This window comes from Squalius cephalus (assembly GCF_949319135.1).
Source record: "Squalius cephalus genome assembly, chromosome: 20".
Taxonomy (NCBI): Eukaryota; Metazoa; Chordata; class Actinopteri; order Cypriniformes; family Leuciscidae; genus Squalius; species Squalius cephalus.
Window position 1 is genome coordinate 23,702,055 of NC_137141.1, and position 26,560 is coordinate 23,728,614.

Consider the following 26,560-nt stretch of genomic DNA (forward strand, 5'->3'; position numbering starts at 1 on the left):
TATTCTCATAAGAGCAGTCTTGAATGAGTTAAATAACATCTTAAATGAACTTAAAGAGTTGTGAGAAAATGAGAAGCGCCTGACAGCATGTCCGATCCACGTCATGTACAGCAGCGACAGATCTTAAAGCGATAGCAGCCTAATAAACACGTTCTTTGATTAACATTAATGTTGCAGTCTTAAATGCAGTTAAGACTGTAAAGTGTTTGATAACTTTATTCAATTTCTGTTTATTTGGTAGGACACAGGTAAATATGACATTTATTATAATGAGTTTATGTGAAGATTGTTTTAAGTTCACTTAAATTAAGTTTTTTATTTTAAAGCCTAATAAATGTTGAAATTGATAGCTTTCAATTATACATATAATTAGTCTATCATTAATGTTTTAAAAAAAAATCAGTTTCATAGAGACGTCAGTAGCAGTATTAGTATCAGTGATACTGGCCTTCATTCATAAAAAGCCTTTAAAATATTTAAAATATACTGTCTTATGTTGTTTCTACATTCATTTGGAGAGTAACTGTGAAATTATTACAACATAAAATTTTTAAAAACTCCTGATGTTTTTAATTGTGATTAATCGCAATTAATTATATATATATATATATATATATATATATATATATATATATATATATATATATATATATATATATATATATATAAGTGTGATTAATTAGTTAATTTTTTAATCGATTGACAGCACTAATATTATACAATCATACATTTCTTGCAGAGGAAACGATGGGGTGAACATGACCAGGATACTTACATTCTCACTTATGAACACCATGTACAGCTTAGTTTATATATATAAAAAAAGAGCATGTCAAAACCACCAGGCTATGACTCTAACACCTAAACATTTTTGAATTTTTATAGACATAAATTGGTCAGAAAATTATGTCATCGGCCTGATCTGAAACTTTAAATGAGAATAAAACTTGCAAAAGCTCTGAGGAATCCATAATCAAAAACCGCAGACCATGGGGAGTTCCCTTTTGTTTGTCCTTTCAGCAAATGAGTTTGGGTTCAACAAGGGCCCAAACGAGCTGCTCAGGGTTCTGCTCGGATCATTCTGCTCCACTTCAACAGTGTGTAAACGAGTCTACACAAAGACATGGTCCAACGCTCCACCATCATGTTTATGCACTCTTCACTGTGTTCTTAATGATAAACTAACAGATTGTAAACATGCTGCCAGAGTTTCAACCCAAACCCCCCCCCCTCCTCATTTTTTTCCTGTGCATTTTTTAAACAATGTCCTTCATGTTAGAGTGGTTACAGGCAGCAGAAGGACATCATTAGAGCCATGGTTAAACTGTAATTTACACCATTAGGAAGGCAGGAGCAATTTTTATTGCCTAGTAAATTTCAGCTCTGAAATATTTGGACCATATGGCTCAATTTGTGTAATAACCTTAATTTCTTGCACCCTTCAGGTCCGCCAGCATCTCCGCTTGCCACTCCGACAGAGTCAGGCTTCTGTGCGCAAAAGGCGAAGCGTCTATAGAGTGGCGGTGGAGATTAATAAGGTGTCACGTCCTGTTTGGGTGAAGGCATTGGAACAGCAGCCAGATGGTATCTCTGCAAATGACTGTCAGGGGTCCTGATCTAATCAATAGGATGTATTAATACATCTCCCATCGCTGGGGTTCTCATGGGGCTGCTGAGCAACATCTGGAAAGATCAGGAGGGGGAGAGAGAGCAAGAGAGGCAGAGAGAGCGGTGGAAGGTATGTAGAGAAAGCAGAGGGAAAAGGCGATAGCGGTGAGAGTGTGAGAGCGAAAAAGACGAAGAGGGAAAGAAAGGGAGGAATGGATGGGACGGGTCTGGTGCTGGCTGTGACTGGGCCTGCCTAATCTCTCATGTAGGCTTGATAAGTGTTCGGTAATGAGGGGCGTCTGCACACATGGTGAGGGAGGAAGCTTTTGGCGGCTCAGACCGCCTGCGCTCCGTAGCCTCATTCAGTCCCGCCGCCATGACGTCCACATTAATCACACGCACTGGCACGAGGTACGGCACACAGCACAGCCAGGGATCAATAGCAGCCCCACCCACCCCAAAAAAAGAAGGATGGGCATGCTCAGACCACAGAAGACCACAAGCTCTCCTCTCTGCTGAAGAGCTACTGAACAGCATTACACCATCTGCTCCAAGATCTGACTCATCTGCACATCCTACGTGTCTAAGCAGTGATTGCTAAAGCTTAATCAAACATCTAGCACAAAAGTCTCTTTTGATTGATTGAAACCTACAGCATGTTTACTGGTCAGGGCTCAACGAGGATGACCCTAGCAATGTTACAATCACAGCATAAACATAACATTTGGTTTTAATCCTATAAAGTATATAAATGATACACACATTTCTAAGGCCTCTAAAATTATTGAGATGATCAGATCTTGCTAAAAACCTGTTGTACACAATCTACTACATGCCATCTGTCGTCTTTTTTAGCAAGTAAAAGGCATTTTTACAAAAGGCATCTGTGAAATCTTTACAGATTTTTATGAAGTTAACATAAGAATAACTTTTATATTGTTAGTAATATTTCAAGATGAACACTTAAGAAGGTTTACTTCTCTCAATGATCATTGTATTGCAGTGCATTATGTTTTGCCCCCCACAATAAAAACTAGAGCTTAAAACTAAGCATTTAAATGATATCTCACTAAGACATATTATATTATATACATTTTATTTAAGTATTCTGGTATACTGCTATAAAGATCTAATTGAGTTTCACAAGTTATAAGAAGTTCACCTTCCTTTTAACCATATAAATATCATATTTTTGCAAATTTTTGGCCTCCGTATAAAATTGAGTTGTTTTTTTCTCCCTTTTCGAGTATGAGCTCCATATTATCCTATATCATACAATACGTATGTATAAAATATGATATAATTTATTAATTTATCATTTTGAATATAGATACATTATTAAAGCGGCGCTATGCAGTTTTGGTAATTTCTTCGCTGTTTTCTCGCTTTTTGCTCGCGGGTTTCTCTATAGAGCTCCCCCTACAGCTTCAGAATAGATATTTGACAACACAGTCGTCAAAACTCGTTGGCGACTCTCCCCCCTCCCATCTTCTCCCTCTGGTCATGTGCGTTTGTTTTCAAAGAAGCCGGCAAACGTACGGAGCCATGTCCACTGAGGTAGAGTTCTCAACGGGTCGGGTCGGCCCGACAAACCCGACGGGACCCGCGGGTTCGGGCCGGGTTCGGGTCGAAAATATAATCAAATGACTCGGGTCGGGTCGGACCTCGGGCTTAATCTTTTCCGCTCAGTAAAAAAAAAAAACAACAACAAAAAAAACCCCATTTATTAATCATCGCTGCTGTTCACCGTAAAGAAAGTCTTGCTGCTGCGTGTAACGTGCATCATGGAGAGGGGCGGCGGCAGACCTGACGCCGCTGCGTGCACGCCTTTAGTCTGGAGAAGATGGAGTTGGTGAGAAGTAAACTTGCCACAGGTGAATTCACCGTCGCTACTACAGCCTATTTATATATTTAAAGTTTATTGTTTCAGTTGTTTGTATTGTTAAAAGGCATGAACATTAAAGGTTGATTTGAATTCCCATCTGCTGGTCATGATAATACGTGTATGAGAGAAAAAAAAATCCGACGCGGCGTCGGGCCGCGGGCCGGGTTCGGGCAGATAATTCATGTTTTTGTGTCGGGTTACATCGGGTCCGGGCTTTAAAAGCCACGGGCCGGGTCGGGTCGGGTTGTAATTTTCAGGCCCGTTGAGAACTCTACACTGAGGTATGTATGATACACAGAAGGCTACCATATAAATGTTTAGATAGTGTATATGTGGAGTGCCGTAAAACAATTTGTTACATCGCGAGACCTGATATCATGCGATACTTCCTGCTGGCCCAAAGTTGCAAGGGTGGTTTTTCCGGTCACAGGCGCTGGGGTGTGTGCGAGAAGACCACCATTCAACCTGAAAAAAGTCAAATAACCATTCCAATGACTCCGAAGCTGTTCAGTTAAGGTAAATTAAGCTAAACCCTGCATAGTTCCCCTTTAATTTTACATTGTCATGATTTATCTGTTTGTTTTGGTTTTGGATAGGTTAAGTTTTCAGTTTGTTTCCTTAGTTACTCATTGTTTGATTATCTGTCGCACCTGAAGTTCATTTCGTTAATTAGTTTGCTCTTGTATTTAAGGCCTGTGCATCTTTCAGTTCATTGTCTGTCCTAATCAATATTCGGTTGGTTGTTCTGTTCACGGCCCTTCAAGTTCACGTGTTGGGAGTGTTTTGTTTCTTTGAGTTTGTTTCTAATAAAAGTAGCTGCTGCTTCTAGATCCTGCCAACATTTCTTTATTGCTGCAACCAGCACACGAAACCTACATACATAAAATTTCCATCTATTATTGCATATTGTAAACCAATTATTTGTTTAAGGAAAAACAATAATATAATACATTCTAAAAAAAAAAAAAATTAACATATAATTTTTAAAATATATTTCTGGTTGAGTTTTTTTTTTATTGTTAGATTGAAAAAGTGCACACACTAGCAGCAATGACTACTTTTTTTCCCTTGCATGATCCTTTTATTTTATTGTTTATTTAAACAATAAGTTTATTTTGTTTATTTGGATCTCCATTAGCCACTACCTAGGTAGTGCCTACTCTTCCTGGGGTGCAAAAATTAATTCCAAATATCAACAATTTACTATATATTAAACTATGGTTTGAATTTCAATTCAGAATTTGATCCAAACTAATTGGTTTTTGTCAAATTTAGAGCCAACTTATTATTCCATACCCACTTTACAACTAATTGTAATTCCTCATCCAAAGCAGTAGTCAATTGCTCAATTGATGTTGCAAGTAAATACAATGTTGTATCATCTGCATACATGACTGTCCGTGCACACTATAAAGCAAGAGGAAGATCATTGGAAAAAAATAGAACTTGCATGATCCTTCATTCTCAGACATAAAAACAAATTCACTCCACCAGAGAACATTAACCTGTAGCCACTCAACAGTTGGCAACAGCTAAATCAATATGATGCCCCACTGCAGGCCAAGTATTGACATGGCAAGCGGACAGCTGATATAGCACAAAGTCAGTGTCCAAAAAAAGATTCTGCAGGATCGATGGATTATAAATGTAGCCGTGAGAAATTGCACTAATACCCACACTACAATTTCCCCGTGGCAGGGGTTACGTGATTGGACAGTGTCTTCAGCAGATGAACATGGGAAAACTCAGGGCAGTACGGGTAAATGAAGCTTTAGATTCTAAAGTCCTTACTTTTAAAACAGAACAAAATTAGCCTAGTTTGTGATGAATATGAAAAACAAACAAAAAATAATGGTATTACATATTATCAGCAAATAAGATTAATCATTACACATAATATATTCACATTTAGCTACTTTAAAATAATAGTTTGATATTTGGTGCTGTTTGGCTACTGACCAAGTAAATTTATGATGAATGCTCATTTTAATATCTAGAAATCAAAAACAGAAAATCAAGCAGCTTTAATAAGTAACAGAACATTATATTTATTCCCAAAAACATATTCTTTTCAAATTTACTGACGGTTTTGTTTTTTAATCGTAAGATATATTCTAAAATGAGTAAAAATGTACAATTTGCAAAATGATAAATTTGCATCAGCCATTAGGAGGCCAGGGTCATAACTCAATAGGGCTGAGGACACATGGAAAATTAATTACAAGCTGATTAACTGCAAACTGACGTCACACGTTCGCCACTGAAGCCGACCTCTGGAGGTCAAGAAAACCTGAAAGGACTGCCAAGAGAATAGAAGCGGAACTGTAAATTACTCTCGAAGAAAAGAGGGGTGCTGATAAAAGGCCTATCCTGGGTGACGTTCATTAATTGCTATCAAAATAATTAATTTGTCTATTAGGCAAGCATCTATCTGGCGCTCTGTGGGAGAAGCTGAACTCCTCAGTGGGTTCTGGATTTCTTCCCCTATGGTGTTGCTGCTATCAGGGGGCAAGCTGGCTCTGTTCACACTTGTTTTGAACAGGAGCTCAAGCTGAAGCCTTTAATTTGGCCGTGATGCAGTTGTGAGCATCTGCGAGGAAAGCAGCACACTATTTTTCCTCTGTGTCAAACACGAGAACGCCATGAATCACAGCGGCTACTTTTATAGGTGGAGACATCAGCGGATGAGGAATCTGTTTAAACATGCAAGCAATGGGCTGATCACTGATGGATGATCTCAGACAGATGCTGATGCTGGAGAATGAAAAACTTCAGGTGTTGAAGCTGAACTGAGAACTGGAATCCGTTGCAACCAAAAACACAACAATGGGTCAATACACACTTAAAGAAAAAAATAATATAAGAAAATAATATAACTATAGCCAACTAAGTGATCAAATATAATTTCAGTTAGAAAAGATTTAACTGAAAGCCTGGAACTGCGTTTTCAGACTAGGGTGTTTTCTTAAGGACAGGTTGGGGCAATAAGTTTAAGCAGGTTTAAGAAGCTGCAAGTTGTCCACAAGTGATATAAATGTTTATGATTTTACAACAATTGAAAGTTTGTAAGATTTTCTCAAGAATTTACTGTCACACAATCCTTCATTTGTCTTTGTTTCAGTTATGGATCTTTGCTCAATAAAAAAATAATTTCTTTAAAAGAATGTGCCCATATAGAAACTGACTTTCAAAATTAACTAACCCTCAAACTATTCACTGGCTAAAAACCTGTGACAATTAGCCCAGTCTCCCCTTTATTGTCTTATGTATATATATTACTTTTCAGAAAGAAGTACTACTTGCTACTAGATAGCATTATATCTGCGCAACTTCTCTCAGAAACAGTAGCATAGTTTTGTCTATTGATAATAATCACCGATAATAGTTTCTTTGATTCTGGTCTCTCTGATAAAAAAAGTGTTGCCTCTTCATTTGATAGATTTGTGCAAAATCTTTTTGTGGGCTCTATTTCATGGCCCATTACTCATTTGTCTTGCTTCTTTGCACATGGAACATTTATAACTTATCACACAGTGTAGAGACAGAATACCAAAAATTGATGGAAGAAAAGAGTATTACCAGAACTGTGAGAGCAGTAACAGTTGTGGAGTTAAACGTAGGATCGTTGGGTAGTTTCTGGTACACCACTTTATACTTGAGGATGACTCCGTTTGGTATGCTAGGTTGGGTCCAGCTCAGCAGAAGAGAGTAGGCACTAGCCGGGTGGGCCGAGGGTGCGTCCAGGCCCTGTGGTTCTGCCTCTAGAGTGCGGACAGAGGTCCATGAACTGGAAACAGAACCTTTAGAGTTCACAGCAGTGACTCTGTATTCATATTCGCTGAACGGTAGAAGGGAGTCTGAAGCATCAATGAACTCTAGAGGACCTTCGGTCCAGATGAACACCAGCAGCTCCTCCTGAGTTCCAATTGGTTGTCTAGAGGGAATATACTGTAGTTTAGATCACATGAAAAATCTGAAATACTTTATTTACCATAGAATGAACGACAACAAGAACTTGACAAAACGGCTACTTCAAAGACCCTCAAAATTGACTCCAGTTAAAAATGAGGCCCAAAAACAAACAAATCCAGTGGGGGTGCCAGAGGAAGGATGCCGAGATGAGGAAGAGCACACAGAGGAGGTGAGGAGCAGGAGCAGAGCTCTGGGCTTTGCTCAAGCTTCGTTAATTCCTCCACATTAGAGGCCTGGCTTCCATGCTGCTGGAGAAAATGACATTCACCGCTCTAATGTGGCCCCTGCCGGCCCCGCTCGCACCGCAACGGCCTAATCTCACCCACCGCATTAAAATAAAGCCAAACAGAGACTGGCAGGGGAGAAGAACGTCTCACACCATGGTGCTAAACTACAGCACACAGCTGCGATCAGCAGTCTGTTCCACACACATACCGACACTGCATCTGGAACACAAGATTGTATTAGGCTTTTTGTTTTTCATACATTTGGGTTGATAAATACACGTTTGGTTCACTAAGTTTTGTCTTGGCCACAAGATCATTTTGTCGAGGTAATGATCAAAATGATCTAACAATGCAATAAAGTCGTGGCCTCGAGATCCTATCTTTTTCTTGTGGCCGCGAATCCTTATGTCGAATTATGTCGATGCTTCTATTGTCTCAGTCTCACCAGCATCTTCAACATGTACTGCATGCATTCAATCCAAACACGGATGTATTCTTAGGAACTGATTTACAAAAATTCTGTATAGCAGTCAAGGACTCTCCCAGGTAATACCTAATTCTCCTGTGTAATATAAGTTAAAAGTGTGGAGGACAAACATCCCTGAGGAGGGGACACTCACTTCACAATCTCAGATAACCTCCAATGAGCTGAATACATATACAATAGCACATTAAACCGATTACATTTAGCGCAGCGCTGATCGCCGGTATTAAGATGAGCAGATAGAATAATACACCAAGTCCTTTAAGCCACGAGTGAATTCACTGCCCCCTGAATGTGATGTATTTGCCAGAGTTTATCCCGCTCCCAAATCAGAGCCAAGATGAAATCCAGTCATGCGTTCGTCGGAATGCCCCGGCATCTGTGGCTATGCTAATGATATTTTCTTAAGATTTATGCGGGCTTAGACTGATCTGACCTTGCATATGAATGACACTGGTCAACAGCCGTGCTGCCCTTGACTAAAGCCTTACACTGTCGCTAACACACACACACACACACAATCGCACACTCAAGTAGATGCTATAAACACTGTTTTCGCAGCCATCCTTAGAGCGAAAACATTGGAAAGACGTCTCAATTTATGGTTTAATCTGATCATTGTCTGGAATCCTTCAAGTCAAAACCTGAATGGTTTAAATTGCCGTTCACGATGTGGGGCAATAAAGGTTCGAGCACGGCCGGCTGTGTTGTTTCCGACCATAAGGGCAATGTTGGCAGCGTAATGATAGAGTTGGCTACTCCCCGGCACATCGCTCCCTGTTCTCCTTGAAGGATGCCTCTGTAACAGCAGAGCAAAGCATTCTGATGTGATCGTGCCATGTCAGTCTTAGCTTTATTCCCACTGTGCGGGGTGCAAGCATCATGGCATTCTGTTTCATATTGCTCTCAAACGGCTCTGAATGTGCCTGGAATAATCAAAGTCAGCAGGGCAATGTCATCTTCCATTTAGAGCTGCCGATCAGCCTCTCTTTCTCTCTCTCTTTCCTGCGCTCAGATACCACAGTCACTGATATACAGCTGATATCCACATAAGCACTCCTCACTATTCTGCGTTTTCTTGCTGTCAGTTGCACAGGAAGTAGAGAGGAAATGTTGACAAGTGTAACCAGCAGTGATTGGCCTGTTCACCTCAAGGTCACGGCATAATTACTGTTTGTGTTCGTCTACGTTTCCGGCCTTCCTTTCAAACATGCCTTGACATGGACTCACACCTAAACACACACACACACACTTATTCCCAATGCAACCTCTGCACTGACATTAGCCTGACAGCATCATTTTATGAAAGTGCATTTTCAGCTGAGATTGATAGTGGAGTGCTAGTTAATAGTACTGGTTAACATGTCCACAAAAGAGCCAAAATATCTGTTCTACAGAGGTCCTAGGCCTGTGTGTTCAACATTATTCAAGTATTCACACAGTGAACATTATTGTTCCAAATATTTTCTTCCAAACCTCAAAGTCTTCTTCTAGTATGGGGGTTTGAGGATCCCTAGTGGTTAATAATATATCAAATAAATCAAATAATTAATTCATATATAACTATAAAAATCTACATTGTATTCACAATAAAAAATAATAATAATCAAATGTGATATTGGAATAAGAAGATGTTTACATGTAAGAGTGAGTGCTTTGTACCTGTATATAAAGTAGTTAGTGATGAGGCCATTGGGTTTGTGTGGCGGACTCCAGTGGACCTCGATAACAGCTGCACCTGCAGCGGTGAGAACTGGAGGGTCCTGAGCTAAAGGCGCAGCCTCAGGGGTCCGAACAGACACCCCCTGTCCTACACCACAACCATCTGCACAAATACATACAAATATTTACATGAAAGCAATGTGCTATACGATACATATGTAGAACTGATGCAACATATCTAAATGAAAATAAAGGAAACAGTGTGAATATGTTTCTTTGAGTTTTTTCCCTGAGTGTAGATGGTGATATTTAGGAACATTAATTGTTTCCAGAGGCGTATATTTCCAAATTGACAGATTGTTGTCTTCACCTAAGCTGAAATGTAGTATACAGAACATCCCAATCATATAATTTAATTCTCTTGTCTGACTATTTAAAGTGTTCAGGTTTCATTGGGTAGGAGAATACCTGGCTGACAGGCCTGAACTTGAATGTGGTAGATGGTGTAGGGGTCCAGTCCTTGTAGTAGCATGAAGTGCTCTGGTCCGGCAGGGCGGACGAGGGGCCGCTCAGTGCCTGCATTGAGCAGGACGTTATATTCCAAAGGAGCACTTAAATTATACACACCTAGAGGCAAACGGAAACAGAAAGTCACATTTGCTTGCTTTTACTGACATCAAAGGCCATTGATAGGAAATTCATTACAAGCTTGTTTAAGCAAATCTAAAATGTAGAAACGTGACACAAATGCAGTGACAAATCACCAAACTGACAAACTAACCAAAGAGATTAGTGATAATCCACCATGAAAACAAAAACACACTCAGCTCACCCTTTCCACAATCGCAATATACAAAGAGCCGTATGTACTTGTAATACAGTGCAAGGACTGACATACAGTGGATCTGACACTTTGGGAAGCTTTGCCCTTGATTCAACATCCTTCTGGCCAAGCAGGCACTTCCCCCAGTTCGTCTATCCCACCGCTGTCCGAAACACACAGACACGCACACGGTCTTTGGTAATGCATTTGAACTAAAGAATGTAGAGTCCTGGCATCCACGCTTTGTTAATATTCCCATCACTAGCGCCTTTCATAATTTACGGCAACTGGAGGCTGATAGGTTATTCAACATTTATGAGACCTGAGATGTATTCAGAACGGGCTGATTATCTTTACAAATGAAAAAGTTAAATTATTCAACTTCCTTCATTGCCGTCTCCCTGAGCAGATGTAGTCTTTTGCCTGAGACACAAAAACCCGCTGGAATTAGATGGTGCTTTGATCAAAGCATCCTGCCTGAGAAGTTCAATCGCACAGGTCCCTAAGTTCTATTATTTACAACTAATCACTGACTTTGGAGTTTTTGCACTTTCAACTTGAATGAGAGTCTAATAAGAAATAATGGCACAAAGGAAAAGAAAAGGAACATGCTATCAGATCTGATCCATCAAGCACAGGTGCAGCTTAAAACCGTGCCCGTTTCTGCATTCGGACTTAACCAAGCGTGAGATATTGTAGTTTGAAGCCATAGATTTTTTCGCTCGCCTCTCTCGAAATGTAAAGTCAATAAAAGATCCGGGCTATGTAAATGTTTTCTCTGGGTATCAGGGCTGTTTAAGGGCTCTTATGGTGTAATTGAGGTTGTTTAAGGGGATCCTCTCACAGGAGAGAGGCATAATGGGGCAATAATAACAAAAGATGGACCATCTGAGGCAGACAATCAGGACCGCTTGAATGTAGCCTGTGAAATCACTCTTGAGTGTGTGAATATGCACGCACACGCTTAAACACCCACCCACCCGCACCTTCTTGAGGGAAAACAAATACGTGCATGCAGATTCGCAGAGATTTGCGACACATGACCAGGTGAATGCATACACACAGATCTGACATGCTAAGGGTTTCTCACACATATGTGAAACAGGTGGGCTGGGTAGTCGGTCTGAGCATGCACAAGAGCAGTCTGGGATGCTGGGATGAAGTCTATGAACTATCACAGCTCAAACCACAGGGAGAGAGAGTTTGCATTTACTCTCCATGTGGGAGAACACTTGGCCCACATGCACAGTGGGATGTGCAGATGAGCCCAGTGCTGCAGTCTCACAGTGTAAACAGAGTGATTGATTGATCGGTGGAGGCTGGTGGGCTGCAGCCTGCAACAGAAATGATAAGATCATGCAGGACACCACATCAATGACAACTCGCTCTGGATCACTGGACAAACCTCAGCTCAGAAACGTCGCATGGACCCCCTTCAGAAAATGACTTTTTAGTTACACAGTTTCACACCTTAATAACCTAACTGGGATAATGAATGGTCTCAATAAACCCATAAATAGTAGTGAACAACATTGAATGTAGGATGGGACATGATTTTGTCCATCGGAATTGATTGGATCATGATGTCCTTAAGTCACCGCTACATGTTTGCTCTTAACAAGAAGTGTAGTTTTCATAGTCACGTTCATACAACTTGCACAAGTCAGTGATAGACAGTAATCAAAAGGTCCCAGATGATGTGCCCCATGCTCCATTCATTCCTGGCCCTTCAGTTTGACCTATCCTGGACACAATACTTGCAGAAACACCACAATCCACTATAATCTATAATAAATAAATGATTTCAGTAGAATACAGAATCAATCAAATATAGCATTTTATTCGTCAGGTAAAAATGCATCATGCCAATTGCATAATTAAACAATAAGAAGCCAATTCAGAAATGCTAAATACATAACATCAATTGCTCAAAGATGTCAACAGATGCACAAGATACATAATAAGTGGTATATTGCCATTCTTCGTGAACTTTCAACCAGGGTGAAAGGAAAAGGAGTGGGGAAAGGGGGGTTTAGGATGAGTGAGGACAGAATTAGGCAAATGGATTTCTGTGTCCTTGCTTCATGATCTTTTCTTCAGATTAGTAAGTTTATTGTTTTATTGCATGTGAGAGCTCTTGTGTTCAGTCTTATCAGGAATTTCGGCCTTACAATCTCATGTGAGTGACAGGTTGGCACGCTCTTGCGGCAGTAATCACGTCATCAGAGAAGAGAACAGTTGGAGCGGATGTTATTTTGATTAAAGACTACAAGGGCGCATTAATTGAAAAAAAGAGAAGTGCAAAGATAAATCATTTATAATAAATACTGATATATATATATATATATGTGTGTATGTATGTATGTATGTATGTATGTATGTATGTACTGTATGTGTATATATATATATATATAAAAAAAATTCAGATGGCTTTTCATATATATATATATATGAAAAGCCATCTGAAATTTTCTTCTAGAATGCTCCTTTTTATAAAGCTTGTATATTTAAGTTAAGTAATTTCACTTAAATGACAATTCATAGGTAATTTGCATTGCCATTTTAGTGAAATTATTGAACTTAAATATACGAGCTTGATAAAAATTATCATTCTAGAAGAAAATTTCAGATGGCACTTAGAGGCTTTTGCATCTGAACTCTTCATATGTATATATACGTATATATACGTATATATATATATATATATATATATATATATATATATATATATATATATATATATATATATATATATATATATATGCACACGCACACACATACATACATATATTATATATGTACATACATACATATATTTTTTGAATGAATGCGGTATTTATCGGGTAAAATGGGGAGGATCTCAATGATTCCGCCAGTAGTAAACAGCATCTGAATAATTGAATAAAAATACTTTGCCAAAAAAAAAAGTGGTAGCAATTTAAAGGTATTTTGGATAGAGACTATGTTTTAGGGATTTTGACTGTTCTATCTCTTTCACTGTTACATAAGCTGTACAGTTTCCTGTAAAAGCTACATGGGTGGTGATTCCTCCATCTATTCTTCAGAGTACAACCAAGAAAGCTAAATGTCTCTAAATAAATATTAATTAATAAAATATATCTATGTGTGCTGCCATTTGATCGGGCATGCACATGATCAGAATTGGTACACGCAATCCAATACCTGAACTTAACCTCAACTCCACAGCAACAGCGGAGAAGGAGAGAATGAATGAGACACGACTGGACAGTGATGGGAGAACACACGCAGGTGAAGGGCGAGCGCATCTCAAACAACTCTCCTCTAAATCACACTAGAGGAAGGAAAAGCTGTCACTTAGGTTTGAATGTTAATTGATTGGTGGGACCCATCTACGTCCGGCCCGCACTGATGCATGTACACCACGACCATGTTGGGCTCCTGGTAAATTACACACAACGCCACTCGTAAATTCTTGCCCGCGTGCCGTCACTCTCGCAGGCCCGAGCAGGGATAAATCAGCCATGCTTGAGTGCTAAATAGAGAGGCTGCATAGCGCATTAGGTTGTAAACATTACCTGGGGGTGACCAGGCAACAAAGACGGAGCGAGGGCCGTGGAGGCTGACATTATTCGGAGGAGGAATCCTTTCCGGGGAGGAGACGGGGGTCTGAATGACGTATCTATCACTGAGACTGCTCCCGCCGCTGGTGGTGGCCTCCAACTCGTACACATATCTGCGAAACAAAGATGGATAGGAGATAAATAAGTCAACTGAGAAACTAAATTATGCTATTAGCTTAAAAGTCTCCTGTCACAGAAGTTAAATTTGCCTCTGTTTCAGCGATTCTCCATTTCAGGTGGGAGTCGACGCTGCGTTTAATTATTCATTGTCCGCGGGAGAGGCGGGTGCATTGATTCTGCCATTAAGCCGTGTCTTTCACAGCAAGCATAGTTTTGTTTAAGGATGTGAGTCTTTCATCAGAGTTCTCAGAAATGAGGTGTAACAAAGCAAATGTTGTTTAAATTCAGGAATGGGAAACCAAGCTGAAGTAATACTAGCAAACAGCAGATATAAAAACCAACAAATAAAGCAAATCAATACAAAAAAAGTGTGGGGGAAATCGAATCTTTACAATAGAATTACACAAAATCTGGAATTTAGAATGAAGGCGAAAAATTTCCCCACACAGAATTCACTACAGGTTTAATTTACACAGATTTATGCAAAGACCAACAGAACTGGGTTTGAAAGTGACTATGACTTTTATACACTTTTGACAGACAATGGACCTTTTTTGCCTGTGGAATTTCACGACTGTGACCACAAATGAGCGAGAGCGCGTGGGCAGTTTAGGAGAGAGTGTGCAGTACAATTTGACATTAAAAGCAGCAACAGTTTTGTCATGTTTCACTGCTGCTGGTCAGAAGTGTATATTAAGAAAACAGAACTGCCACTACGACTACAAAAATTCCCTAGTTATTTTAGTAGCATGGCTCCCTTTAGTTAGTAACTGTACAGACAGACTTCATTATCACAAAATAAACTGGCAGTGTTTTAAAAAGAATACATTTAAAAGACATAATTTCTTAAAGAGATTTTCACCAGAATAAATGAATGAATGAATAACTAAATCTTCAATTAGTCGACTAATCAGCTGTTGACTCATGAAATTTACTATTTTACTTCCAATATAAATGGAGAAAAGAAAATGCTCAGATGGCTATGCCTTCTTGTAATTCTGCTTTTACATTATACTTGATTCATTGGAAAAGTCCCTGCTGGATCGATATAGTGTGATACTATTTAACAGATGACATTGTTAATGCAATGCTGATCAGCCCCTCCACTGTGATCTGTGACAGGCGTGACAGATGCTCTGAACGGACATGCATATAAATAGAAAGGGAAGTGTGTGTGTGTGTGTGTGTATGTGTGTATACGCATGTATTAACGTTATAAAAACACTCGCCGGAAAGCTCTTTTAAGACATACATGACTTCACAAGATAGATTTACCTTTTAAACAGAGATGGGTGTCAGTGCAAAGGTGTGCATTAGCAATGTATGTGGGTCATGTTCAACATTAAAGGCTTTTAATTTGCCATAAACTCCATAGCCAGCCATTAATACCTTCACATTAACTATTGTTCCAGCACTACTCCTTTAAAATAGTCACATCAGTTATTATATACCATGCTCATCATGTGCAATAAAAGCATTAGCGACATTAATCAGAAAACACGTTTAAAACACACCAGTGAACAGCTGTGCATGCCGACGCAGGTATGTCGCCGCTGTGTGTATGTTGCATGCTTTAAGTTGAATAAACATAATGCGGCGCATCAAACGAGGTGGCAAGCGGCTAACCTGTTTCCCTAGAGGGAGAAAGGTTAATATTTCACTCGTCAGAGAGACTTTCTACGATAGTGAGGTAAGTGACAGCTAATCAACATTGTCATAAATAATCGATGAGCAGGAGTGCTTGCAGAACACCCCCCAGCACCCTGGTTAACTGTTTCACTTCAGCCTATAGCCTGTCTGGATAATGAACCGCTCGTCTGCCTTTGTAACGCTCCTTACAGAGCTAAATTGGAAGAAGAAAGGGAAAGGGGAGAGCACGGGAGAAGGGAATGCCTTTTGGCAGGTCATCTGGAATTACGGCAAATTAAACGTCATGGCTATCCCCTGCTCTGTTTGAAGCTACAGTATAAACAAAAGCAGCCGAGGGACAATGAGAGGGAGGTCAGGTGACTGAATGACCTGTCCAAACTGTCCAATCCGAAGACACATGGTTTTGACAGTTCAAATCAGTGTGAAAGATACAGATTTGCATGCTGAAATTTTTTTAAACACTCTCTCTCTCTCTCTCTCTATATATATATTTATATACACACACACACGTGAAAGGAATGCAGTGAACAATCTACGAATCACTGATTGTAAAGTAATGAAACAAACAGATTTATCCTGTATCTTAAGCAGCTTATGAGAATGAACCATTGCAAATATTTACACAACATATTGCACAAACTAGCCAATTATTTTGCACAGAGTCCCTGTGTGCATTTTTTGATTACAGCCAACCAACAGATTTCACAGATGCTAAGACTGGATATATTCATGAATAACGAGGCATTGACAAAACAGCTGAATTTCTACAACACCAAGAAAATTATATTCTCATATTTTTTTATGTTCATTATTAAGTAGATGGTTTCTGATTATTCGGCACATAAAAAAATAATACATACAAATAATAATCTTAGGAATTCATTTATTACAAAAATGAATTAAGACGAAAAATATTTTAATTGTTTTTATACAATTATTTATATACTTTCATTACTATAACATACTAGGAATGTCAATTTACCTAAATTCCCATAATCGATCGTTGTTTAAATTAACAATCAATTAATTTATTAATCTTTAACTTAACCTCCTAAATTTGAAGCACTACTAAGTTTTCACATTACTTAACAACAACTTGCTTAACCAACACAAAATAGGTAATTTTAAAGCTTAGAAGCTTTCCAGAGAAAATAGGGATATGACCATCACTTAACAAGTGCTTTTAAATTTGCTGACATATCAGAAGTGCTCTATTTTCATAGCATGAAAAAATAACTGCTTTACATGAAAATGTGATCTGTAAAATCATCGTACATAACAGATAGACTCGTGTCATTTTTCATTGAAAAGGTCTCAACTAGCTGAATAAAACAAGCATATTTGTTTTAGTAAGAGACCAAAGCGTACCAAGTATTTGTATGAAAAAGCGCCGCCGACGCACGTGTAAACAGTATACACATGATTCTTTTGCGCCACATTTTGTAACTTGTTTTGTAACACAAAACATCAGTAAACCATAGTAGATCACGTCTTTATTTAGAACAGGTGGTCTTGAACGACAATGCGTAGCTCACGGAGTGACCTGTCACCTGACATGCTGCTTGGCTAAAGCTATAGGTCTTCTGGGTTTTCCAATGTCATCTGAAAGTTCAACCACTGGAAACGGGATCTCGGGTGTGGTGGGTACAATGTGTAGAGACCAATCGAACACTGTTTTACAGCTGGAGAGCACTTAGGTTGGTTTGATCGTTCAGATAGACAGGTTTTGATTTACCATATGCCACAGAATAGGAGCGCACAGCTGAAACAGTGCTGGAAGATCATCACTGATCTTATTACTTGTTTATTCTATGTACTTTTATTGTGGCGTTTACACAAGTAAATAGTTCTTATGCTCAGTAAAATTATTTGTTTGGAGGTTTTTCTGGACCCTTGGTTAACTATGTTTAGAAATAAATGACTTGAACACATTAATACACTAAATAATTTGTTATATACATGTATACACTCCTGGGCAAAAAGAAAAAGAAAAAGGGCCAAGCCAAAAATGGTCTTTTAATGGTCAACCATTTTAATCACAAATCACTGGTCAGGAAATTAACAAGAATTGCACAAATACTAGTTCTGTAGATAAAATAACTTAGCATGGAATTTCCTTCCCCTTTGTTTTCTTTAAATGTTTAAGCTGTGTGGGTAAACTTGCAGACAGCTTTTTATAGGAAGAAGAGTCAGTGTTGTTCCACTCCATGTTAATGGCTTCAAACAGTTCATGAGCAGTTGAAAAACGTCTCCCAGTTAGTTTCAGTTTAACGTGAGCCCAAATATTCACTATAGGGTTCAAATCTGGACTCAAAACATGAGCCTGATAGACTTGTTCTCAAGCCACTTCTGGGTTGTCTTTGCAATTTGGGCGGGAGTATTATCTTGTTGAAAAATAACATCTGATCATTCCTCTAAAGATAACAACTTTTCATTTGTGGGAAGCAAGCCATTCTTGCATTAAATGGCTTTTCAAAGTGTAATTTCCTGACCAATAATTTGTAGTTAAGACAATTAAAAGCTTAGTGTTGAGCCATTTTGAGCCTCAGTCTCACTCTCAATCAACAGTAGAAAAGTTTAGTTGGTGTCCTAACTCGAATCACAAGGGGGACCCGATCAATGCGACTCTCCAAGCCAACGCTGCTGCTCATTAGCTAGCCTCCCTGCTCGCTCCTCTTAAAAACTTTTAATGATTTGGTATCAGAGCAGCTCTGTTACTGAAGAGCTCTGTTATTGTAGAGTCCCAAGATTCTTTAAGACACACATAGGATTAGATGTCATCGATAATCAAGTGCTAATGGCTTGTTAAAGATAGCCGATAGATAGAACCTGGTGTTGGGCTGAAGGCCAGCGTCTGTGTAGCTCATCTTTCCTCCGTCACTGGTGAAGACGACCACTCCGTCACGCAGCAGCCGATACCGAGAGAGCAGGCCATTGGGTTTGAGCGGCTGGCTCCAGTGAAGCTCCACTGCTGAAGAGTTCACCTGTATATGCCTGGGCACCACCCACACATCTAGAGAAGAGAAAACACAGGGGATAGGACAGACGAGACAAGTGAATATATTAAATACAATATACAGTGTGTATATATATATATATATATATATATATATATATATATATATATATATATATATATATATATATATATATGTGAAAAATCTGATTATGCATTGAAAATCAAAAACAAACAACAATGTTTTTAGTGTGAGATGATATGTTATAGTGAGTGTCAGTGTGTGTAAGTGCATTAACCTGCTGGTGCATCTTCCAGTGTGCGACCCATAGATGGCTGACTTGCTCCGCAACCGGCTGCAGTGCATGCAACAAGAATGAAGCTGTAGTCGGTGTGCGGCTGCAGACCTGCAAAAACAGTCAGCAGACATTGCTTTTAAACACCATCTGCAACAATCACCTCTGCACTTACACATGTGCTAATGAATTTAATAATAAATATAATATATATAATATTATAATTTCAAAATATAAAATGTGAATATAATTTAATATTATTTACTACTTAATTATAATGTAGTTTTAAATATATATATAAAAAAACTATCAATATTTATTAGAAATATAAAATGTATCTGATTTAAATGTATAACAACTCTGTACCTCACATAACAGCAAACAATACACTGGAATCCCTCTGAATATTACAGCCAATGGCCCACTGAACAACTAAATGTATATAAATAATAGAATTAACAAGCTTTTGGATTCATTAATATATATATATATATATGTTGTTTGTTTATGAAATGTATGAGTAGTTTGGTGTCTAACACAGCACCTGTGACAAAGATGCAGCTTCAGCAGTCAGAACTCTAAATCTGGTTCTAATCCTGAAGCACTTTAAATCTCACTTTAATCCTGAACTCTGCACACCCCGTAAAGCCGTGCCTGTGTCCGTCGAGCACTGCCTCCACATCTGGAGGAACACATGCACCCGTGCTCCTGTTTAGTATGCCTTACGGCCTCTCTCATTTAACCCAAACACAGATCAATTTTTTCAGAACGTTGAGCTGTGTTTGGGTTAAGTAAAGAATTCTGTTGAGCATACTAAACACAGGGGAAAACCACTGAATATTGCCTTTAAAGCTTCACTTCACACATCGCCATGCAAAACATGTCCAGGTGTGTATTCTAGAAGGGCTAGGTTATTATAGTGTTGAGGGGTAAGTTATTAGAGCATTTGGCGTTCAGGGGGGCTGAAACCATTCGCATGCCGTAAATCCAACCTAATTTAGAGATCAATCTACTTGGGTAACTAATGGGAAGATTACATTATTCAGAAAAAAAAATCTCTGAATGATTAGTCAGAAATAACCTCATGGAGGTTAGTTTTAGAAATAATATTAGTAAAAGTATTAACATCCCAATTTATTATTATTATTATTATAATACATAGGAAACAGATTATTTAATTTTAAATATTAAAATTACACAGACAATACTATTTTTATGGACTCAAACTTGCACTTAAACAAAGCATATGCTGTCTAATATCAAGCTGGAAATCGTAATTATTAATATGCATGTATATTATACCAGAAAAAAAAAAAAATATATATATTGATCCATTCACGACATCACCCTCAGTTACATTTTGATATTCCATTCAAACTGAAGGGGGCACTCTTAGCCTGTTAAAGCCATATGCACCTTTAATGAAAATTGCAAATAAATACATATATAAATAAACAGGAGTAAAAAAAATCAATCATTTTAGCTCTAACCCCTCTAAGCACACAACGGCCCATTTGTAGCACACAGCTAACACAAAGTGAAACAATGCCGTAACTGTCATCCAAATTGCTCCGTACAGCACAGTGAGGAAGTGTGAGGTAATAAACGATATAAAAAGGTATTTTATTGACAAGCTGCCATTTACTGTTTGCATTAGAGAATATGAGAAGATGATAGGTGCTATTCCTGAACGTGGCGACCTGATGAGAAAAGGCCTGCAATGCTTACTCACTTTACCTGCCACATTGATAAAAACCTCTAAATAATTAAGTGCCCACTTCCTGTCTACAATTACTTAATGTTTTTTTTTTTTTCTGTCTGGAGGGGATTATGAAGCGATCTGTGGGCTCTACGTGTCAGCCAAGCTAGGAGACTACCCCTGATGCCTTTTATAGGATCAGTTTCCTCCCGCTCACGCATAATTTAGGAGGCAAAGGTTCTTCTCTTCTATCAGGACATGGGCAGACCTCTCTGAACCCTGTTAAAGCAGCTGCACACGGAAGACTGATAAGCCAGGTGAAGGGGTTTGAGAATGTGGTGCTGGCTAAAACTAACCAGTGACTTTATACACTTACATAATGATATGAAGTCTTTCGTTTTTAATTGTGTAACTTGGAAATATAAAGTATGTTACAAGCTGACACGTTTAGAATCATTTTCAGAGCATTATATTTTATGAAAACATTCAATGAAGACTTAAACTAATAGAGTTAGTTTTAGAAATAGAATTAAAATGCTAGTATTGAATATTAATATATTATTAATTCATTTACAAATGTCCAATTAAACGCATGGCTTGCAACATAATTTATATAATTGAGAGCGAAAAGCTATACATATTTTAGATTCTTTGGGGATTTTATACTTAATTTAACAGAAGCTAATTTGCTATGATGAAGTGCATCTTGACTGCGATACTAAGAATTTTTTTTTTTTTACTCAAATTTGGACTAATAATTTGGCATGCACACTAAAAAGCACATTTTGAAGACTGGTGTTTTTACTTTTTTTTTTTTTTTTAAATATTAATTTGTTAATTTTTTATGCAATTTAAATAATCATACAACACTACACTTAGTTAATTAAAGCACATTTCACAATGCAATTTTCCATCGTGCAAAAAAAAGTGAAATAAATAAATCACCTTCTTCTGCCCTATTAAAATAAAAGGCAATTGAGGTGTAGTCTATAATCTTAATTGTATGATCTAGGGAAAAAAACATTTAAAAGGTACAAAAAAAGCTTTTATAAACCTTTTTCTCACTCACTGGATTTTTCCCAATGTGTTGAAGTCACAGTCAAAACTAATAATGCTTTAATTATTGATGCCTTTCATTTATTTGGTCTTCATTCATTACAATAACAAAGGGGACAGGAACTGTCTTTGTCACTAGGAGTGCTGTCATATGAAAGGGCCGGCTCTCACAGTGTGTGTGAACGTGCGCACAGCTCCTGTAGCTACAAAGAAATGTTTGAACACGATCTCTTTCAATTCCATGCATCACACACAACTTCAATAAATGTAATTTTTTGATGTATATGTAGTAAACTCACATACACTCTTAAAAATGTTGGTTCCAATCCAAGAATCTTTCAGTGATCAGTTCTTAAAAGAATCATTTTTTTCCTTAGTGTGAAGAGGATTTTAAGAACAATAAAGAACCTTTTGTGTAATGAAAATGTTTCAGGGAATTTAAAATTTCTTCATGGAACCATAGATGCCAATAAAGAATCTGTATTTTTGTATAAAATTGTGCATATAACAAGCCCTCAACTTGCTTCTAAATTAAGTTTTAGTCTTAATAGTTTCATAGGTACCAAAGCTAAATCTGTAACCCAGTGACTCTAATGCGGTGTTTAAAGTGGCGGCTTTGTTGCCACAAAGAAAGCAAGCAGGAGGCTTGAGCACTTTGGTGTGTGCTTAATCATGTCAAGTGAGGGAAAGCAGGAAGTTTGGAGGTTTTAAGGAGCACGGAGGTGCTTCCCAGCAGCAGTCGGCGCTGGAGCACAGACGCTCAGGCTGCCCGAGCCGGCGCACGGCACAAAACACTGGTAGGATTTACCGCTCTGCGCAGAGGGACATGAAAGTCTCAACGCGGCTTTAGAGCCTCTCCACAAAGGAAACCCCGAGCAAAGGCATTTTGCAGCCTCTGCCAGCGACTGAACGCCATCACCGCTGCCTCACATCCCAGCCAGCGAGACCGCCTTTGCCTGCCATCACCCCCAGCCAAGTCTTAAACACGCCACACTGCCAGCCGGCCAAATCTGCCATCAGATCCCCTCCCTCCCCACTCACCCCAGGATCCAGGACTGGATGATTTGTTTGGTGCGTGCCGTCGCTGCCAACTTCAGGGCCTTCAGAGGAACAGAAAGAACTCGGAAAGCCCCTTACCGCCGCTACTAGCTGAAATATCTTTGGTCGACAGCAAGTTGCAGTTGAGCTCCAACCATTTGAAGGTCCCTGCTGATTTCAAGCTTATTTACAAAAATGTGGTGCTTCCCAGTGGCTCCTCTGGAGTGCACAGACATACAGCCTGTGGCTGAGCACTGCTGAAGGCAGGGAGGGAGGTCTGAGCTTGTGTTCGGAGAGAAAAGCTGAGAACTACACGCCAGGAGATTCCTCAAGTAGATCAGCTAAACACAGGAAACCTGCTGTTTAAACATCATTGCTTTCAGTGAGACTCTGCCTATGAGGTGTTTAAGCTACACAGACTGCACAGTCAACAAAACACTTTTTTTTTTCTTTTTCTTTTAAATATATTTAAATAAATGAGCCTGATTTTCTCCTGGACGTCCGTAAGCTCATACACGGGAAGTGAGGCTGTCATTCTCTCCGGCGTTATGGGATGTTAGCATTCCCAGAGTCAGCCATCTCTCAGAGGAGCGGCTCCCTGCATACGATTCATTCAGATTAATCCTGACTGGAAAGAGATCAGATGCTCCTCAAAACGATGTGCCCGACTCAGGTTTGATAATCATGTCAGTGATAGTGTCGACAGGCTAGAGCGAGAAACATTCTCTCTTTTTCCTCTCTGCATGAATTATGCGTTTCATATTGGTCCGTAGAGACAGACACTTACAGCGCATATGTGCTATTTGAATAGGAGCCCATTCAAAAAGATCATTTAAAAGGAACAAAATACATATTCCAGTCTAGACAACAAACAAATAAATAATTTTGCTACTACTATTGTTATTATTGCTGCCAACTGATTACACATTTTTAATTGAATTTATTACAATATCTACCGATTGTAATAATTATATTAAGAGCAGTTGCGTGTATCAATATTTGTAAAGCTTCCAAACATTACATTACCATTGCAGACATTATAAAAAGTAGCGGCTTTTTAAGACAATGTGTACAAAATAGCATGAAAAATAAAAATAAATTATTATTATTGCTTCCACTTGATTACACATTTATAATTGAATCTACTGTATTTAATTACATTATTTACCCATTGTAATAATTACATTAATAGCAGTTACATGTATCAATATTAGCTGAGAAACGCATTTCATTTGGGCTGCATTAAGACAATGGGCACAACAATATAAAAGAAAATTGAATAATAACTTTTGGTGTAACAAAAAAACTAAAAAAAGTGATACTGATACTGCTCATACTGAAAACAGATACTGCTCAGAGGAAAATGTAAATCTTTCTTGGAAGGAAATATATTTGTGAGCACTTAATCTAAACCCCTCTCTCTGTGTGTGCTGGCTGTTGTGCAGCTGTCCATTGCCATGTGCTGGGCTGTGTAGAGTCGGGCGGCACTGAAAGTGGGAGTGCGCCTTGTGCGTACCCTTGCGGTGGTGACGGATGGCTCAGGGCCAGGAACACTGCTCCTCTCCCAGGCAGATAAAAGAAGCCCCACAAATCAGCGGAGGCCTCAGGAGTGATGGGCAGGCCGGCTGCTCATTGCGGGAATCAGGTGTAAATTCAGTCATTAGATTGCTTCCAGAAACAGCATGCATAAATAAAGGCAGGGCACGTGGAGGAGACACGGCGGATTCTCTCTCTCTTACTCTCGCTGCTGCTGCCGTCAGGGCCAGCATGGGGCAGCGTGTAGGGGGCGGCTGCTCTCTGCTGCTAAACTGATTCATCACTCGCCCTCTGACTTTCCTCTTTATTCCTCTCTCTCATTTAGTACTTTCCTTATGTTAAAGGAGTTAAAGAGTTTACAGGTATTAGACACAAACTTTTCTTCATTGTTAATCTGTTTTACAGTTTAAAATATATCGGAGTTACTTAATCTGCTAAGCAAAAAAGCTTCGCGGACTGTAGTTAGATGGTATAACAATAAGTCTTATAAAACAGACATATGGGAAACAAAATGCAGAGATATATGATTCCCTTCATAAAAATGTGGGTCCTAAAAACAAATCATTAAAAAAAAGTAAAATAATAATATTAAAAAATATATATAATTTTAACTACAGATCATTCAAATCTATAGCAAGAACTACTGTGTATATAAAAACTAATTAATATTATGGTTGGTAAGTTGCTTTTTTTTTTTTTAAAGAAGCCTCTTATGGTCACCAAGGCAAGTAATATTGTGAGATATTATTACATCATTTCTAAGTACTGTTTTCTATTTTAATATATTTAACAATGTAATTTATTCCTGTGATGGCTAAGCTGAATTTTACGCATCACATGATCCTTCAGAGATTATTCAAATACTATACTGATCATTATTCTTATTATATGTTGAATATTGATATACAGTTGTGGGGCTTAATATTTTTGGTGGAAACCATCATACATTTGTCTCAGGATTCTTTAATGAATAGAAAGTTTAAAAGAACAGCATTTATTTGAATTTTTTGTAAATATTTTTGTAACTCTTTACTGCCACCTTCATTTGAATGTGTCCTTTGTGAATAAATGTATTTCTTTCAAAATATAAAGAAATAATAAAAAATCGTACTGATCCCAAACTTTTGAAAAGTAGAGTATATGTGATACCTGTGACATTGTAAGCCATCTCCCCCTCTGTTTCCGTGTGGATCACTCCAACGCCGCTCTGATTGATGTGGTACTCCCGGATGATACCGTTCGGTTTGGCTGGAGCCACCCAGCTGATCTTTAGTGCCCCGGGCCCCAGCGCGCTCACCACGGGAGCGGCGATTCCCTCTGGCTCCCCCTGGACAGTCACTGCCACAACCTGGACACACAACAAAAAGAATTACAGAGCAATTTGCCCTAATGGAGGCTTGGATATCCTGCTCTAATAGAATGTCACTAGTGGTTTCAACTCTTGTCTTTAGGAGTGGCAGACTATTAGGAAAGGGCCGTGAGAGGTGGTTAAGGTGTTTTTTTTCCCAGCTACGTGTAGTCTGGCCCGGCGCTGGCCTGATGTGCTTGTGAGCCTGCAGAGTGTCCACAAAGATTAAATCAGGTTCCTCATTCCCACCGACAGAGCTGGCTGAGCAGGGTCCCGTTGAACGACAACAGGGTGCCCCGTGGTAATTGCTCCCCTTGTATTGGGTCGGACAATAATTGCAACTGTTTGGGCAATGCTTGCAGGTGTACAAGTTAATCCAGCTCCACTTAAACACGATCGTGCGAGGGGGAAGAAGAAAGAAGAAGTGGATCATTGGTGGCCAATTGGTGTGCTGGGCAAGACCCCGGAGGTGTGTGGAAAGAAAAATGGACCTAACGCTGCTCTGGGAGGTTCTTTTTACTTTGCCTCTAGCAGATCTGTGCGGTTATTGATAATCGGATCCTAAATTAGACATAAGAAGAGAAGATAGACAGGTTAA

General features: G+C 38.9%; 1 protein-coding gene across 1 annotated transcript in view; it reads right to left on the bottom strand.

The window, feature by feature from the left end:
• The window catches only part of ush2a (Usher syndrome 2A (autosomal recessive, mild)), a 210,294-nt gene that overhangs the window by 21,988 nt on the left and 161,746 nt on the right, over window positions 1–26,560 (bottom strand). Inside the window, exons 55-61 of the mRNA XM_079853829.1 lie at window positions 25,764–25,962; window positions 19,289–19,396; window positions 18,863–19,046; window positions 14,219–14,376; window positions 10,307–10,465; window positions 9,839–10,001; window positions 7,073–7,427 (exon numbers count right to left, since the gene is read on the bottom strand). Coding sequence (XP_079709955.1) covers window positions 7,073–7,427; window positions 9,839–10,001; window positions 10,307–10,465; window positions 14,219–14,376; window positions 18,863–19,046; window positions 19,289–19,396; window positions 25,764–25,962 — 1,326 coding nt within the window. The remainder of the gene's footprint in view (window positions 1–7,072; window positions 7,428–9,838; window positions 10,002–10,306; window positions 10,466–14,218; window positions 14,377–18,862; window positions 19,047–19,288; window positions 19,397–25,763; window positions 25,963–26,560) is intronic.